A 17,641-nucleotide genomic window follows, 5' to 3' on the forward strand; every position below is an offset into this window, starting at 1 on the left:
TAAGTATCCAAACACTTTTATTAGGGCTATTAGTACACATCTACATTGATTCCCTATGTTAGTGCATCTTTTTTGGGGGTACAGACTGACTTCCCCACTTCTTTCCACCTGTTCTGCTTTCGCCTGTTTAGGAATTGAATATGGAGAAAAACGGGGACGCGCGCATCAAGTTTCCGCCTCTGAAACAGGCGAAGGAGGTGGAAAGTTGGACAGGCAAAACTTTTCCACATTTCGCCTCTAATTGAATACGGGCCATAGCCGGTAACAGCGCAGCCAACATTGCGCAGAATTCCTCCGGAGCCTCATGCTTAACTGAATCTGCCCCTAGGTATAATCACAGGATCTGGCTGCAAAAAGTTTTCATCTGGGTCACATGGTGACTTCGCAAACATAAGGGGGATCCAATTAAAGCGTGCTGATGAAAGAGTTCCCGGAGCTACTCAATTCAGCGCGCTTAGGAGGGTGCGAGCAAAAATCCTACTAAAGTGCCTGCAGCAAGGCTGCTTGCCGGCTTAGCGAGGAGCTAATGGCCTCGTGGCAAGCACTTTAGTCTGCTACTTAAGTTGTAATTGTCGGACTGAACAGCACGCTGAATTGAATAGCTCCGGGAACTCCTTCCCAGCGCCATTAACAGAGCGCTTAATTGAGTTGCCCCTATAGATATAACAAACATAGAAGATATTTACGTATATAAAGCAAAATCTTAATAAAAACTAGTTCGCATGAAAGATTCCATATAAATGATTTCTTGTACTCACGGGCAGATTAAGTTTGATTACATCCACAGGCTCATGAAACGGCCAAGCGAACTGGTGCTTCCATAGTGTCTTCAACACGGTTTTCAATAAGTACTGTAATTGGTTGGTCTGACGCTTGGATTGATTTAGCCTAGAAGTCTCTGGAGGAGGAGGGTTGACTAACTGAGAAACCGGCGGCTGATGTGGAAGAGGTGTTGGCTGTGGGGCCCCAGACATCGGAGCCCCTTCAACTCCGTCACCCATTCCAGAAGTGGCCCTCAGACGTGTACCAAGCCCAGTCTCGGCTGACATGGTAGAGCTCCCATCGCATGCAGGGCCAGTCGACCTAGGGAGAGAAAGCATTTAATGATTTACATCTGTGTTAAGTTCCAATAATACACTAACTTTTCAGTAATAAACGTCATAAAGGTTTTCAGTGAAGGGCACTTCAGGAGATTTGGCTGGCCCCATCCCAGCTTGCAGAATGCATAACTGTATGGCACTGCGTAGACCAGGGCTCGACAAATCCAGGTCGTCAGTGGGACCAAGATTTTAGCCCTGGTGACTAAGTTTTACTAGAACCAGGTACACTGCTAATAAAGCTAATTGTTAAAAAAAAAACAAAAAAAAAAACACCACTTCTCCGGAGGTGGTTACAGGAGTGGGTGTTTTGTTGTATGCCTGTCACACGAGCAGTGCCCGCCACATTCAATCAGTATGGCTCCACCTCCTCTACTCTGCTAATAGATGCCACAGGAAGTATAAAGGGGAGACTGAGATAGGGCACAGACCATGCATGAAGCAACGGTGCAAGAAGTGATGGGGATCTGGGGACGGAGCAATGGCTGTCATTGTGTGTACAGCACCATAGTCACCGATGGAGGGCCGGGCTTGCTGGGATATGTGGTGCCATTGACCTGATCTTTGTTATGTTATAGTATATAGTATATCACCTCTCCTCCTCCAACCACTTCCCTCCTTGCACTGTGCTCATACCACAACACGTCTTATCCTTTGTACTTTTATAACTCATTATCCCGCATAGGTCTCATTCTATGAACTTGTATCACTCATCTTCCCACATATGTCCCATCCTGCAGTGTTCTACCCATCCAATACACTTGAGAGTTCCACCCGGCAAAATTTCCCTGTCGCCCGGCACTGCGCAGCAAAACCTTTTGGCAGTTTCATAATGCAGCTCACTACCCGGAGCTGCCCCAGATGGAAGTGGATTCTGGCCACCCCCTTGCACCTTGAGTCCACCATGCACCAGAGGCAAGAATTGCAGCCTCACAGTCTCCCCCTCTCCTACCCGGTGCCTGCCAGCAGCGAGCAGGGGAGGGTGCACGATAGTGTTGTCAGCTACCCCCAAAAAAGATTTACACACACACAAACACACGTGTGTTATATATATATATATATATCACACATTTTATTAAGATTTTTTGCTAACTAACCATCTACTACACTACTTGTACTTGTCATATGCATCTGTCCTCTATTACCTATTATTCTGCTTTTTGTGGTCTATACATCATGTCTGTGCTTAGTAAGATTTGTTGCAGAGCGAATTATTTAGAGAGCCCTTAACTACCCCTCTTACGAAATAGGTAAGGGAATACTAATTAAGAAAAAAAAAAATTATGATTTTGTTAATGACAATACCAAAAGTATCAGGTTCCCGTTAACCAACAACCTCTACAATGCAATAAATAGAAACACTTTCATATGTTATCGATTTTGCTTCATTTGGGAAATAGTAAATCTCATAACAGTAACCTGTAAAATGCATTCTCCCTGAGGGGTTCTATAGGACAGACACAATAGAATAGCACAAAGACGATCTGTTGAAATATCAGAGATCTTGCTTTTTGTTTCGGTTTCCAAACACTGCCTCCATCCAGGATCATCAGGCTACATGACACCAGCTCTATGTCTGTGTATATACGTTCTTGTATACCACACAGCAGGAGAGACTGGTTATTACCTGCACTACCTACCACAGGACAGCAGTAATGATACAGCAGCGATTGGTGCACCGGGCTGCCGGCATGGGGAGAGGACAGGCTGTGTATACTAGGGGGCATCACCAAGCACATACACAGTGTTACACTGGAGGCACCGGGGCACGGCCGCAGTCACACCTCGCAACAGAGGATACATGTATACACCCCACCGCCACCCTCCGGCCTCCTCTCCCAGAAAATGGCGCCGGCACGGGGCTGCTCTGCAGGCCCCGGACTCCACCTCCCCGGTATGTCCCCCCTGCAGGCACACGGATATACAGAGCCACACGATTCCGTGATAACACACATCTACACACCGGAAACGCGACACCAGCGGCCGCCTCACCGTCCGATACAGGCCCGCCAAGGAGAACCGGCGTTACGGAAACTGCGCAAAGCAGCCAGCCACCGATTTCACAGAAAGCGTAAAAGTCATATTCACGACGTGTACGCTGTGGAGAGAACGTAAGACTTCCGCTGCTGTGTGCGCCAATTGCGTACCTAGAGCTTAAGCTACGAAAACGACGTGACGGAACAGGAAGGTCCCCGTTAACTAGGCGAGCCGTGTAGAAGCTGCGTCACGCTTGCGGCGTAAAGTGCCCGATTCACGACCGCGTAAACCTAGTCGCGGATCTGACGTCATGCACAGCAGGAGCGTGGTGATGCAATCACATGTAACTGAGGGCACCGGAGCTACGCAAGCGGAGTAGCTACTATAAGCAAATAGCGTAACCACACACCTCAGCGATAACACTGCAACTTGTCACGCTGATTTGTACACACTGATAAGGCCATTCACAGATATATATATCTTATGCATGCTTGTATTCATGTTCAGATTATTTGTAATATACAAACAAAACGTGACATAGAAAATATGTATGGCTTAGGTCATGCAAGGCTACAAAGTACAAACAGAACAAGTTTCAAAACTTACAAAAAGCACTAGATACAATTTAATACAATAGCATAAAGTGCTTACAAATAGTGAGAAAATGACAGGACTAAGCTTATAAAGACAAGTCATACAAGTCAGACCCAAAGATTAAATGGTGGAACAAGAAAAGCCCAGTCAGCTCAGTGAGGAGACTGCTCCAGCGCACACAGGTGGCCAAACCCACTGGCCATGCAATGCTGCTGTTGTACTGTGGAGTAGCCATACAAAAAGAGAAATACATTTGCCAAATACAGCCAAATGCCAGTTTATACATATAGGCATAAACAAAAAGACACAACCAAAATGGCCGGGAAATATTTTACCATGTGAACCATTAACAAGCAAGTGACTGCTATGTGTATCTAAGTGTATGGTTATCAACTGACCTACCATGCAAATCTGGTTGCATTAACAGAGCAGAATGGACAGATCTGCCCAATCAGACCACCAATGTGGCAGCAAATTAGAAACAACCTATTCGAAGCTCAGTCTGAAATCATCCATGGCCAAGTGCCCATATGGGCAGTCTGTCCTTTATTTAAAGATCTATGTTCCATTCGCCTACACACAAAACTGAACTAACCCAAAGCACCCTGTGGTTTGGCTGATAACCGCTACACACAGCAGATTACGTTCACCAGCTGACCAGAGTCCCTGACCAGATATTGACTGGCATTTCTGTTTCTTTTCCCTCCAATTTTGGTTGACAACCGCTAAAACCACATTAGATCTGAAGGACTTCCAGCAATGTTACTTAGTTGACTTATACAGCTATCGTACTGCACTGGTAAATGCACAGCATTCTGTGGAGCTTTGGTGCGGCTTCATTTTACCACTAAACAGACAAAGGGGTGATTCAATTCAGTGCGATGTTGAATAGCGCCAGGAATGAGTTCCCAGAGTTATTCAATTGACCGTGCTATTAACCCCCCAGATTAGAGTATTTGTGCTCGCACCCTCCAGAGGTGGAAGCAGAAATCCAACTAAACTAGTGATACAATGCAGGTATTGAACTTAGGGCCTGATTCAGAGCCAGACGCTCTAAGAGCGCTTGCTCTGAATCAGGGCACTTTTTTTTTTGTTACGGCCTCCTGGCCGCTCGCTAAGCTTTGGGTGACCACCCACAGCTTTTGCGAGCGGCCAGGTGATGGTCGCGAATATCAGGGCTTGCGACGAGACCCTTGTGGTAGGGTCTCATGCGTCGCAAGCCCTAGAGAGCTTCCTGCTTTGGGAACGCCTCCATTTGTGTAGCTACCCCCCCCTGCCCACCTCCAAAATGGGGCGAGCTGTCAATCAATATCCACAGCCGTCCCCTTTTGGTGCGAGACCCGTATCGACGGAGCGCCCGTCGCTGGCCGGATCTCGCACATGCGCAGTGAGGGACCATCAACCCGCTTGCGAGCGCTGGGCGCTCGCGATCGGGTCTGAATCAGGCCCTTAGTGCGTGCGATGGGGACAACAGAATAGCTCCTGGAACTCATTCCTGGCGCTATTCAAAATTGAGTTGAATTGCCACCAATGGAAGATATAAAGAAGCTTTTCTCTGAACGGTAGGTTCAGCTCCTATAAGTCTACTGGAGAAACATTTTACAGTGTAGAAATAGCTTGGAGCATATTTCTGATTATTACTAGATAAAATTGTTTTAAGACTAGTTACAATTAGAAACAGAAATGTAAAAATGAAATGGTTTAAAAGACATGACAGTAAAGCTGGGTACACACTAGCTAATATATTGGACGATTTGTCGTTTTGGGCCGTATCGAAACAACCAGTCTACATCGTCCAGTGTGTAAGCACTGTCGCGCGCTCCCATGCATCGTTCACTGCATTTTCGATTTTGTGCAAATCGTGTAGTGTGTATGCCCTACCGGACATCCAGGTAATATATTAACGTTATCTGGTTAACGATCTAACGTCCAAATGGTGTAAGATATATTATTCTGTTTGAAGGATTTGACAGTGTGTACACATTATACTGTTTGTTCTGGGGGGTCAAGGGAAATCGGGACAACTGTCGCATCGTTTGCAGATCATCTAGTGCAGTGATTCTCAAACTCAGTCCACACAGTTCACATTTTACAGGTTACCCAGCAGGTACTCACTGACACATTTTAAAAGATCCACAGGTGGAGCTAATTATTTCACTTGTGATTCTGTAAGGAGACCTGGAAAACATGCACTGTTTGGGGTCCTGAGTTTGAGAACCTGTGGTGTAGTGTGTAACCAGTTTAAGATAATTTACATCACAAGTTCTAGCTTTCTGACTATAGCATTGTTACTACCTAAACAGATACTGATTATCACATTATACATAACTTCTATAAAGCAAACAAACACTACCATACTTTTGGAACCAATACCACAAAGCATAGCATTCAGACAATAGGAAACAAAGCCATCTGAACTGGTATAATCTGTAATATTCAATTTGTCTATCTGTGAAATAGGCATACATCTCATTCAGTTACATATGTTATGGGCACTATGAATTCATAAGGGTCTGTACAACATAGTACAGGTTGAGTCTCCCATATCCAAAATGCTTGGGACCAGGGGTATTTTGGATATCAGAATATGCCTTATTTTGGAATATTTGCATAAAAAAATAAAACAACTTGGGGATGGGACCCAAATCTAAACACAGAATGCATTTATGTTTCATATACACCTTATACACACAGTCTGCAGGTAAATTTTATATAATATTTTCAATAATTTTGTGGCTCAAACTAAGTTTGTGTACATTGAGCCATCAAAATGCAATGGTTTCACTATATCGGTCATGCTAAATAAATTCCGTATTTCGGAATATTTGGATATGGGAGACACAACCTGTAGCAATAATTACAAGATGCAATGCACTCAAGCCATTTACCTAATCTCAGACAAACAAGCTTTTATTTATTTTACATGAGAATGAGAAATGTTCACAATAACAAAAATAAGGATGTGAAACCTACCACACTTACAGGCAGCACCACCACAGAGGACACTATTAGACAGGATGTTTGCATGTCCTTTGAGAAGCTGCAGCTGATTTAACACCCAGTCTGGAAATGTGCATTACATACATATAGGCTTCCTTATGAAAATCACTATGAGTCAAAGGTAAGGCTCTATAGTAAGATACATATCCTAGCACTTACCCTGCACGTGTAACATGTTACATAAACCATAATATACCAGACAATAGGAGGACAAGGACAAAAAAACGTTAACCACTCTGCACATTACTGTTGGGGATTTAAAGGATCATTACATGTATTGCATAAACAGTTTCAAATAAATAAGCATAGAAAAAATGGAAATTGAACTACAGCCCTGTATACTGACCATCCATCCCAGCAGAAAAAAAATCACCCCCAGTCTCTTGAGAAGCTTCTTACCAAGAGAAGTTGACTAGTACAGTACCAAAGCACCCCCCTGACACCTATAGCTAGTTATAACGTATATCCTACACATCACTGTGTGCGTACGTATACAATTCTCTCTTTTTCTTGTTATTACAATCCATTATAAATGTCAGGGGAACCAAAACCCAGGGAATTATAAAATACAGCAAGTTCAAAACACGTATTTGGTATGTATGCCAAACAGGAACATATTTATCCCTAAGGTAGTTCTGGAATGTTTGTCTCAAAATACAATATAACACAGGCGACACTCTTGCAAACCCGCTAGTTCAGTATAATAGCCAGCCGACTGAAGGGGAAATGTAAGCCTCCAATTTGCATGTTTGTCCAATGTGTTATAGTGGCAATTATTTTAAAAGGCAAAACAAGCCTGGTTTTGGCACTTAAATGATTGCCACGTTAAAATAAAAATTGGGTAGACAATGCCTACAAAGTTGCAAGTTATTACAGTTTTCCCTGGGGGGCCTAGTCATCATACGATAAATAGCCCAGTAGCATATTTCGGTAACCGGGCCATTCATCACTAGGGACCCCCCCGGTATTCAGCAAACTTCAAAAACTGAAACGTTTTCAGAGTTTGCTGCTGAGAACAAGCGCCATCTTCAGACGTCGTTTGATCGCAGATCCCCGCCCCTTCCTATGGCCCCTGGGTATGTTTAATTTCACCACATGGAGTGTGGATGATATAATGGACTAGTTTTCTTTTGATTCTCTCAAAAAATATATTGTTGAGAAAATTGCTCCAACAGATGAAAAATTGGGGGGGGGGGGGGGTCTTGTGAATATAGGTAGGTACACCTGACATATCTGCAGATAGAGTGTTGTACAGATATATCTGCAGAAGATGGTCGTTCAGACACACTGAACGGCCATCATCTGCGTGTCCCCCGGGTCGGGAGCGTTTCCTGCTCCCCTCCCCGAGGCTGCCGCTGTGTGCGTAAGGGTGGCCTGCAGACCGCACGTATACACTTGCCGATGGACAGATGTCTGCAGACATATCCGTCCATTGGCTGTGCAGCACAGCCAATGCGCTATGTCTGAACGAGGCAGTTCAGGGACATATCGTGTTTACACACTTGCCGACGGGCCTCAAATATATTGGCCGATCAATTGATCTGCCAATATATCTGTCAGTGTTTACCCAGCATAAGAATATGTTCCTAATTACAGGTTGTGTCAATATCAGCTCACAGAGTTGGAGCCCTGAAAATGCTCATTAGTGCATGAGACAGCAACTTAACACGGGGTTGTTAGTCATGTATACCATCAGGGAAAATACTGCAGATATAAGGAGCCAGTCAGCCAAAGCTAGCAGCCAGTGGGACATGCAGCCAGTGGGACATGCAGCCAGTGGGACATTTTATTGCGTCCGGGAACATGTGCATCTACTTGACATCAATAAAATGAGACACAAAAGTTAGGAGCCAGCAGTGACTGTCTAAGGCCACAGACAACGTGGCTCCTGGCACCTGTCCATCTCCACCTATACATATTTTTTAATCGTAATTGCTGTGTTTGCTAATCTTCTGATGAACTGCTCACGTGTTCTACTATGTGTATGAGCCATGCTTTTAACGTTATATTATGCTCAGTTTATTGATCCTATGGGTTGTGCTACCTAAACAGCATGGGCACATCTAGACGGGATGTAGTTAACATGCCGGCCACCAGAATGCCAATGCGGAAAGCCAGACGTCTAAATCCCGACGCCTAACTTTAATCCTGACGCAGAGAGCCTGACAGCCGCCATGCCGAATGAAGGTAAGCGGGGTATGTTAGGTGCTAGAGGAGGGTTAGGCTAGGGAAAGGGGAGGTTTTGGTTAGGCACCCCCCCTGGCATTACATACATAGGGCAGAATTCAATTGATTACACGGTGCGGATCTCCCGTCTAAAGTGACAGGAGATCGCGGGCCGCTATTCAATTGCTGCTGTTTTTCGCGCTGATCGCGTCCATAGGAGGTCAGGTTTAGCCGCGTAATGCAGCTAAACTCGACCAAAGTGCTGGGCGTGACCGCGAAAAGTGATGTTTGAGCGCCCAAACAGGTCACTTTTCAGCTCTCATCCCCCTGGGGCTGCAAGCTGAAATGTAGCGCTGGCAGCTGATCGCGCCCGACGGGAGCAAGAATTGAATAGCTCCTTCGGGCACGATAGGGGCTGGAAAAAATTGAATTCCACCCACAGTGTTCACTCTAGGTCTGGCAGCATGCAGGGCGCCGGACCTAGAGCTAGGGCACTTCTACGCGCGCGGGCGAAAAGGGGGTGTGACCAAAGGGGGTACGTCTTTATGACGCGTCCCTTTTTCGTCACTCCTGGGGGCACTTACGGACATGCCGGGCAGCCCCCAAGCGTTGTGCTCACTGTGAAACAGCCTAGCAGGAACGCCAATACAGATTCCCATCAACGTATTGTTATACAATGACTGTAATCTTTGCTTTTAAAAGAAAATTTTCTCAGATATTTCCACAGCAGGAGAAGCAGGTATGTTAAAAACAGAAAACCATCCAGGCTGCACACACAATTAACAATCAGTTTATTAGTTGGCAATACACAGTAATCTTCAAAGATCACAAGGATGTGATACACGGGTTAAAAGCCTCGGCTTTACAAGGCGACACTCAATAACTCAATGAATGTCTTTCTTAAAAGTTACAAGATAAGACTGTATGAATGCAATCTTAAAATAATGCTGTCAATGTGGCAGAATCTCTAAGCATGAAGGATTACACAGTCCAGTACTGTTATCAGCACAATACCACTGCTGGCAGCATGAATATGCTTAACATCTACAGCTATTTAAATGATCAAGCATAACCACAATTGACTATCCGTTAATATTTTAAGTAACTTGTTTATAAGGCTTATTTATGGGAATAATGACTGTAAATAGAACCTTCTTATGAGTAAATTAAAAATTTCATCCAATTTACATGTAAAGTTTGTGACTATTTTACAGTCAGTACACCATAAGCTTGCAGAGGAATATCATTTTTACAGTAGAGGTTTCACTTGTTGGTCTACAGCAAAAGTCTTGTAGCCATACACAAGCTGACCTTGGTGTTCAACCCAAAGGATAGGGGGTCTTTGCCCAAACTGAATGAGATCCTGTTCAGACATCATGGTTGTTTCGGGGGCCAACTGCTCAGTATCATCAGCTATATCACAGGACGTGGCTGCGGTGTGCCAGAAAGCCCACCAAGTAGTACAATATAACACTTCTAAAGTAACAAATTTGTAGGTCACTGCTGTAAATCAGAATTGTCTGATAAAACAAGAAGTGAGGAGGCATTAGGAGCAGAGAGGTATGCAAAATGTTCTTCTGTATGTCCCCCTCTAACTATAGCCATGCTATTTAAAGAAGGGGCATGTGAAAACTTCCGTCTCTAAGGGGCCTTTAAATGTATTCTATTTACATGTTAGCTTACATATGTAACAGGAACAGCCAACATGTCATCACCCAATCACCTAGAAACTCATATGCTAATCCCATGTAAGCGGCCCTGTTCGTGGCCTTCCTGCTGCACATGACCACTTTGCTTACGTTAATATTTTGTGAACACCTACAGTGCATCCCGAAAGTATTCACAGCGCTTCACTTTTTCCACATTTTGTTATGTTACAGCCTTATTCAAAAATGGAATTAATTAATTTTTGTCGTCAAAATTCTACACACAATACCCCATAAGGACAATGTGTAAAAAGTTTGAGATTTATGCACATTTTCTAAAAAAAAAAATAAAAAAATCATATGTACATAAGTATTCACAACCTTTGCTCAATACTATGTTGATGCACCTTTGGCAGAAATTACAGCCTCTAGTCTTTTTGAATATGATGCCACAAGCTTGGCACACCTATCTTTGGGCAGTTTCCCCCAATCTTCTTTGCAGCACCTCTCAAGCTCCATCAGGTTGGATAGGAAGCGTCGGTGCACAGCCATTTTCAGATCTCTCCAGAGATGTTCAATCGGATTCAAGTCTGGGCTCTGGCTGGGCCACTCAAGGACATTCACAGAGTGAATGGTGACCCTGTGTCCTTAGGGTCATTGTCCTGCTGAAAGATGATCCGTCGCCCCAGTCTGAGGTCAGGAGCGCTCTGGAGCAGGTTTTCTTCCCCGGTTGTCTTTGTACATTGCTGCATTCATTTTTCCCTCTATCCTGACTAGTCTCCCAGTTCCTGCTGCTGAAAAACATCCCCACAGCATGATGCTGCCACCAACATGCTTCACTGTAGGGATGGTATTGGCCTGGTGATGATCGGTGCCTGGTTTCCTCCAAACATAACACCTGGCATTGACGCCAAAGAGTTCAATCTTTGTATCTCAAACCATAAGAAACAAAATTCTCTGGACTGATGAGTCCAGGTGCATTTTGGCAAACTCCAGGTGGGCTGCCATGTGCTTTTTACTAAGGAGTGGCTTCGGCCTGGCCACTCTACCATGCAGGCCTGATTGGTGGATTGCTGCAGAGATGGTTGTCCTTCTGGAAGGTTCTCCTCTCTCCACAGAGGAATGCTGTAGCTCTGAAAGAATGACCATCGGGGTTCTTGGTCACCTCCCTGACTAGGGCACTTTTCCCCGATCGCTCAGTTTAGACTGCCGGACAACTCTAGGAAGAGTCCTGGTGGTTCCGAACTTCTTCCATGTATGGATGATGGAGGCCACTGTGCTCATTGGGACCTTCAAAGCAGCAGATATTTTTCTGTACCCTTCCCCAGATTTGTGGCTCGAGACAATCCTGTCTCAGAGGTCTACAGACAATTTCTTGGACTTCATGCTTGGTTTGTGCTCTGACATGCATGGTCACGTGTGGGACCTTATATAGACAGGTGTATACCTTTCAAAATCATGTCCAATCAACTGAATTTACCACAGGTGGACTCCAATTAAGCTGTAGGAACATCTCAAGGATGATCAGTGGAAACAGGATGCACCTGAGCTCAATTTTGAGCTTCATGGCAAAGGCTGTGAATACTTATGTACATGTGTTTTTTTATTATTAAATTAGCAAAAATCTCAAAAAAAACTTTTACACGTTGTCATTATGGGGTATTGTGTGTAGAATTTTGAGGACAAAAATCAATTTATTCCATTTTGGAATTAGGTTGTAACATAACAAAATGTGGAAAAAGTGAAGCACTGTGAATACTTTCCGGATGCACTGTATTTTGTATAGTTAACCATTATATCAATCAATGTAGCCGTTAGTCAATTTTAAAGTGAAGTTGAATCCCAAACCACTTATTTCAAGAAGGAGAACACCTCTACTGGGGGAATGGAAGTTGGGAAAATGAGTTTCCACTTTAAATATGAACTGTACGAATACTTCTCTCTTCCCAATAAGAGACATTTGATCCAGCCCCTGACCCCACCATCGTTCACTAATGCACACATTGCCTTGAATTATGATAGAGCTACAGTACAGATTTTCCTGTACATCTATATAGGCAGTAAAGGAAAATCTGTGATGTTTGTGGCTAAGAAAAAAAACAGTTCAAACACCAGCATCCATAGGCTCATATGGCCCTTATATATAGCTAGTGTGTCCACCAGTTATCTTTGGCGCTGCTTGGCTATCTCCATGTAGAGAGCTAACAGAACATAGGGCTCTAAGGCTTTTCTGATCTCTCCTGCTATGGTAAGAGCAGGACAGGTGATTGGCAGAGGGTCTGGCCATATGTAATTTGTCAAGATCCTGCTGAATACAGCAAAGGGGAGGAACCTTCACTAAATAATTAGAAAGGAAAGCAGTACATTTATTTAAGCTTTATACAGTAAGAGTATATTAATATGTAAAGGGGGAGAATGAATCTAGTACACGGACTTACATCCATTCTACAGTCTTAGCTTTGCTGAACGGAAGCAGTGCTGTGCCACAAGTAATGGGCAATCACAGATATAAGCAGCATGCAGTGAATAACTTAGAAAATGATTTTAGGAGTTATACTGTATTTTCAGCATCATAGCATGTTATAAGCCAACATCGCTGACCCGCAGAGGTATGGACTCCACAAGACCTCTGAAGGTGTCCTGTGATAATGGATCATCTGCTAACGTCTTGGTTCCAGTTAAGTCCTGTAAGATGAGAGGTGGGGCCTCCATGGCTCGTACTTGTTTTTACAGTGCATGCCACAGATGCTCAATCGGATAGAGATCTAGGAGGCCAAGTCAGCACCTTGGGCAAAATTCAATTTGTTTTTGACGGCCATAAGTATTGGGCACCAGACAGGCAATTAAATTTTTTTACCGATGGGTTGTAGTGCCAGCGGTACCCATTACTTACCTCCCATGTCGCACCCCAAAGAACTGGGATAGGCCACTAAACCCGTGCAAACTACTGTAACACCCAAAAGCCTAACTTTGGGCAGCTTTTGGCTCACCACTTCAGAAGGTTGTGAGCATACATAATGGGCACCCAGCAAATGAAACAATTGAATAGCTCCCAAACGGGAGCTGCAACCATGTTAAAACAATTGAATTCCCCACCCCTTGAACTTTTTGTCATCTTCCAGAATTCATTTCTGAACAAGTTTTGCAGTGTGAGACACACTGTAATCAGGGAGTATCGTTGCCATGAAGGGGTTTACTTGATCTGCAGCAATCTTTAGGTAAGTGCCACGTGTCAAACCAACATACACATGCATGCCAGGACACAAGGTTTCCCAGCAGATAATTGCCAAGAGCATCACGTTGCCATCTCTTCCCCAGGTAAACAATGCACATGCACCTGGTTTTCCACATGATGTAAAAGAAAATGTGATTTCAGTCCAGTTCTGACACTCACATGCCCATTGTAGAAGATTTTGGTGGTGGACAGGAGTCAGCATAGGTACAGTCTAGTCTGCAGCAAGCTAAGATTGACTGTGTGTTCTGACACCTTTCTATCATAGAACCAAGAAAGAGAAAAAGTATTCCATAATTGGGGCACTCGCAGACTTATTTTCATGATCGTCATCAAGTGGGGGGTACTGCCCATCAACAGCAAAATATTAAAAAAGTGAATATTTCGCTGTTGACAATTCTTATGCTATTTTTTTATCATTCTTGTTGATAGGCAGCACCCCCCAATTATGCTGTCAAATTGTTAAGAAAATAAGTCTGCAAGTGCCCCAATTATGGAATCATTTTTCTCTTTCTTGGTTCTATTATACAGTTTTATTCCTGGGTACACCTCCCTAGCTGACAACCTGAGAGATATTGAGAGATTATAGGGAAAGATTCTTTGTTTTCACTACACACATTTGTGTAGGTTTTTTCTTGTTTGTTTCTTTTGGTTCAACTTTCTATCATACCGGTAGCTAGCACTGGCTTTAGCAAATTGTGCTACCTAGCTCTTCTGTGGGATAGGACCACGCAAGCTAACATATCGCATCAATGAGCCTTCGACACCCATGACCCTGTAAGCTGGTTCACTGGTTGTCCTTCTGTGAACCACTTTCGGTAAATACTAACCACTACATACAGGGAACACCCCACAAGACATGCTGTTTTGAAGATGTTTTGACCCAGTCTAGCCATCACAATTTGGCCCTCGTCAAAGTTGCTCAGATCCAATGCTTGCCTGTTTTTTCCTGTTTCCAACACATCAATTTCAAGAACTGACTGTTCACTTGCTACATCCAATCCCTGGACAGGTGCCATTGTTATTCACTTCACCTGTCTCATTTTAATGCTATGGCCAATATATCTATCTATCTATCTATATATTTATATCTCTGTAATTTATTTATTGTTTTTCACTCTAGGTCCAGACCTAATGAAAGGACACATCTGTGCAAGCCGAAGGCGCACGTGTGCCCAATGAAAAGGGGACGTGTCTAAGATCGCTACACAGCAATTTTCCCCTCAGGCGAGGACAGCACCCACAGGCTGTTTCAGCGGGGCGCCACGCCAATACAGCCTAGCGGGAACAAATATATATAATTAGGGATGTGCAGGCTCGGATAGGTTCGAGTTTGCACGCCGAGTTCGGATTTTTCCCTCCAAAAAAACGGAACTCAGAAAGAGGCAAAACGTCATCTTGCATGGACAAACATCATCATTCCTGGACAAGTCCAGGAATGATGATGTTTGTCCATGCATGATGACATTTTGCCTCTTTCTGAGTACCGTTTTTTTGGAGGGAAAAATCCGAACTCGGCGTGCAAACTCGAACCTATCCGAGCCTGCACATCCCTAATATATATATATATATATAAATATATATATATATATAACTATATATATATATATACATACATATATACCTAGAATGCATGAATGTGTTACTTAGTCTTAATTTTTCTTTCTTTATATTGGATAGGTGGCAGCTAATCTCCAGAAAGGACCCATCAGTAACAATGAAAGTTTTTTACTTATTGTAGAGCGGCGGTATTTTTAATATTTTGCCAATATTGATTGGTCAATTCTAAATTAATAACCTTAATTTCAAAATGTACTGTGCCGGGCACCCTCCCTCATCCCCGAGCATGCAACAACTTGACAATATCGTCAGGTTGGCCTGCATGTTCGGGCGATGGACAGACCAACGACCTGCGGGTGCGCACATCGTTGGTCGTTTTTGCGTACACCGTGGCCGATATAGTGAACGATAACTATATTGTTATCGCTGGGTCGGGCAATATATCGCCCAGTGTGTACGCATCTTAAGGTTCTGATGTCAACCAGTTAGAAACACTGTAAGCGACAAACTATCACCCAACGTGTTTAGTCAATCATGACTTCTTCAGGGGTGTTTTGTATTGACGGCTCAGGCTTCTCAAATTAAGTGTATAATATATGCTTATAGGTTGAGGTTCCTTTTTAGTCCTCAAGTAACAATATAGTTTAATATGTGAAGCTGTTTAACAGCCTTTTAAAATCAGCTTTCAATAAGGTTTAACTGTAAAGGGGGCATCCACTACACGATTTTAGCAGGCGATTGAACGATAACGACGTCGTTATCCTTCAATCGTTTAAAAATAGTTTATAAATCGTGTAGTACTTGGTCGTTAAGGGTCAACGATGCGCTCTCCTGCTGGTCGTTTGACCGTCTCGTCAGTCGACTGAACATGCAGGTCAATTTCACTTGATCTATTAAAGATAGTTTGCAAATTGTTCACACTGAAAGATAAAATTTTAAGGGAAAAAAAAAAAATCAAAGAAAAATCCTTTAGAGATTGGACAGGAAGTAGATCGTCTAGTGGATGTGCCCCATTAGGCTTTAGACTAATTTTGTAGGTGAAGGTTTTCAAAAGACACTAATTAGGTAAGCTTTAACTTCCTCTCCATGTATACATCAACTTTACCTTCCTTGCAGCTCAAAAGTCTCAGTGGAAATATATTCATTTATTTTACACACACAAAGATGTTTTTCTGACAGTCACTTCTGGTCAATATCGCCAGCAGAGGCGATAACCTTCAGTAACTACTGAACTTCTGCCTCCAACTACAATGTTTTGTCTACACCTAACTAAAGCAGTTTATTAGGATGTGTATGGGCCATATAGAAAAAGACCAGTAAATGCAATAGATCAAAAATATTTTATTAAGTTTTATTACCATTTCAAAGTGTAATATATTAAAACAACATGTATAAGTAACATACAAAATGTCTGTCTTGGTTTCTGTTGCATTGAAGCATGATTTGTGTGTAAATGTTTATTCTTTGGATTCAAAATACTTTGGACTAAATAACAATTCAGATATTCTGTATTAGACACATGGAGACACAGATATAAAGTAAAATGCCATCATGTCCCTCTTAGTACACACATCACATACACAGTGTACAGTCTATTTAATAGTCACCAGGAACTATGACTTCTAGTAATCAGCAAACACAATGGCTGTGCTCACACTGCATGTACACAGTAAGGTACACTGCAAGCAAAAGCCCAGCAAACTGCATAACTAAAAGGTGCCCATCCACATAGCGATATTTGCAAGCGATTGCACTGTAACGACGTTGTTATCGTGCAATCACTTGCAAATCGTGGACACTTATGTCGGAAACGGACAGCGATGCGCGTGCCCACTGGTCGTTTCCGACATCTATCAACGTACAAACAAGCTGGTCAACCTGACGATAACGTCAGGTTCAGCATGTTTGCAGATGATTGATGAGCCTGCACTGAACGACTGCTCGTTCAGTGCAGGCTCATCACAGACTGACAAACGACTGCATGGTTACAATGTTGTAATCGTGCAGTCGTTTTCAGCTCGTCTAGTCAATGGGCAGCATAAGCCTAATGAGGGACTAGATCCCATTCAATGCTTTAGCTAATGAGTAACTAGTGCAGGGGCTTGGACACCACCTGGTTTTTACATCATACAGAATTAACACGATCATTAGTGGGATATGGATTATCATGAAACACTACTTGAATGGGGGTCTAGATTTTTTTTTCTATCCAAAAATAGAAACTTACATTTTTTGTTTAAGTAAAAATCGGAATACATTTCCTTTGCTGATGAGGTTGCCATATTTTTCCTGGAAAATGTAAGTTACTTATCAGCTACAGATGTAAATGTTCTCAATACCTATAAATGGCTTAAACAAAAAAAAAAAAC

General features: G+C 43.1%; 1 protein-coding gene across 5 annotated transcripts in view; it reads right to left on the minus strand.

Annotated features, from left to right (window-relative positions):
* The window catches only part of BRD4 (bromodomain containing 4), a 78,406-nt gene that overhangs the window by 51,859 nt on the left and 8,906 nt on the right, over positions 1-17,641 (minus strand). For 4 of the 5 annotated variants that reach the window (XM_088480363.1, XM_088480367.1, XM_088480366.1 and 1 more), the window contains exon 2: positions 759-1,083. In XM_088480363.1, the coding sequence (XP_088336489.1) occupies positions 759-1,049 (291 nt within the window). In that variant the 5' untranslated portion in view covers positions 1,050-1,083. Of the gene's footprint in view, positions 1-758; positions 1,084-3,060; positions 3,097-17,641 lie in introns of those variants that run through there. The other variant, XM_088480364.1, reaches the window with a different exon arrangement.

The sequence above is a fragment of the Taudactylus pleione genome, unplaced genomic scaffold (assembly GCF_031769625.1).
Source record: "Taudactylus pleione unplaced genomic scaffold, aTauple2 ptg000253l, whole genome shotgun sequence".
In the NCBI taxonomy this organism is placed as follows: Eukaryota; Metazoa; Chordata; class Amphibia; order Anura; family Myobatrachidae; genus Taudactylus; species Taudactylus pleione.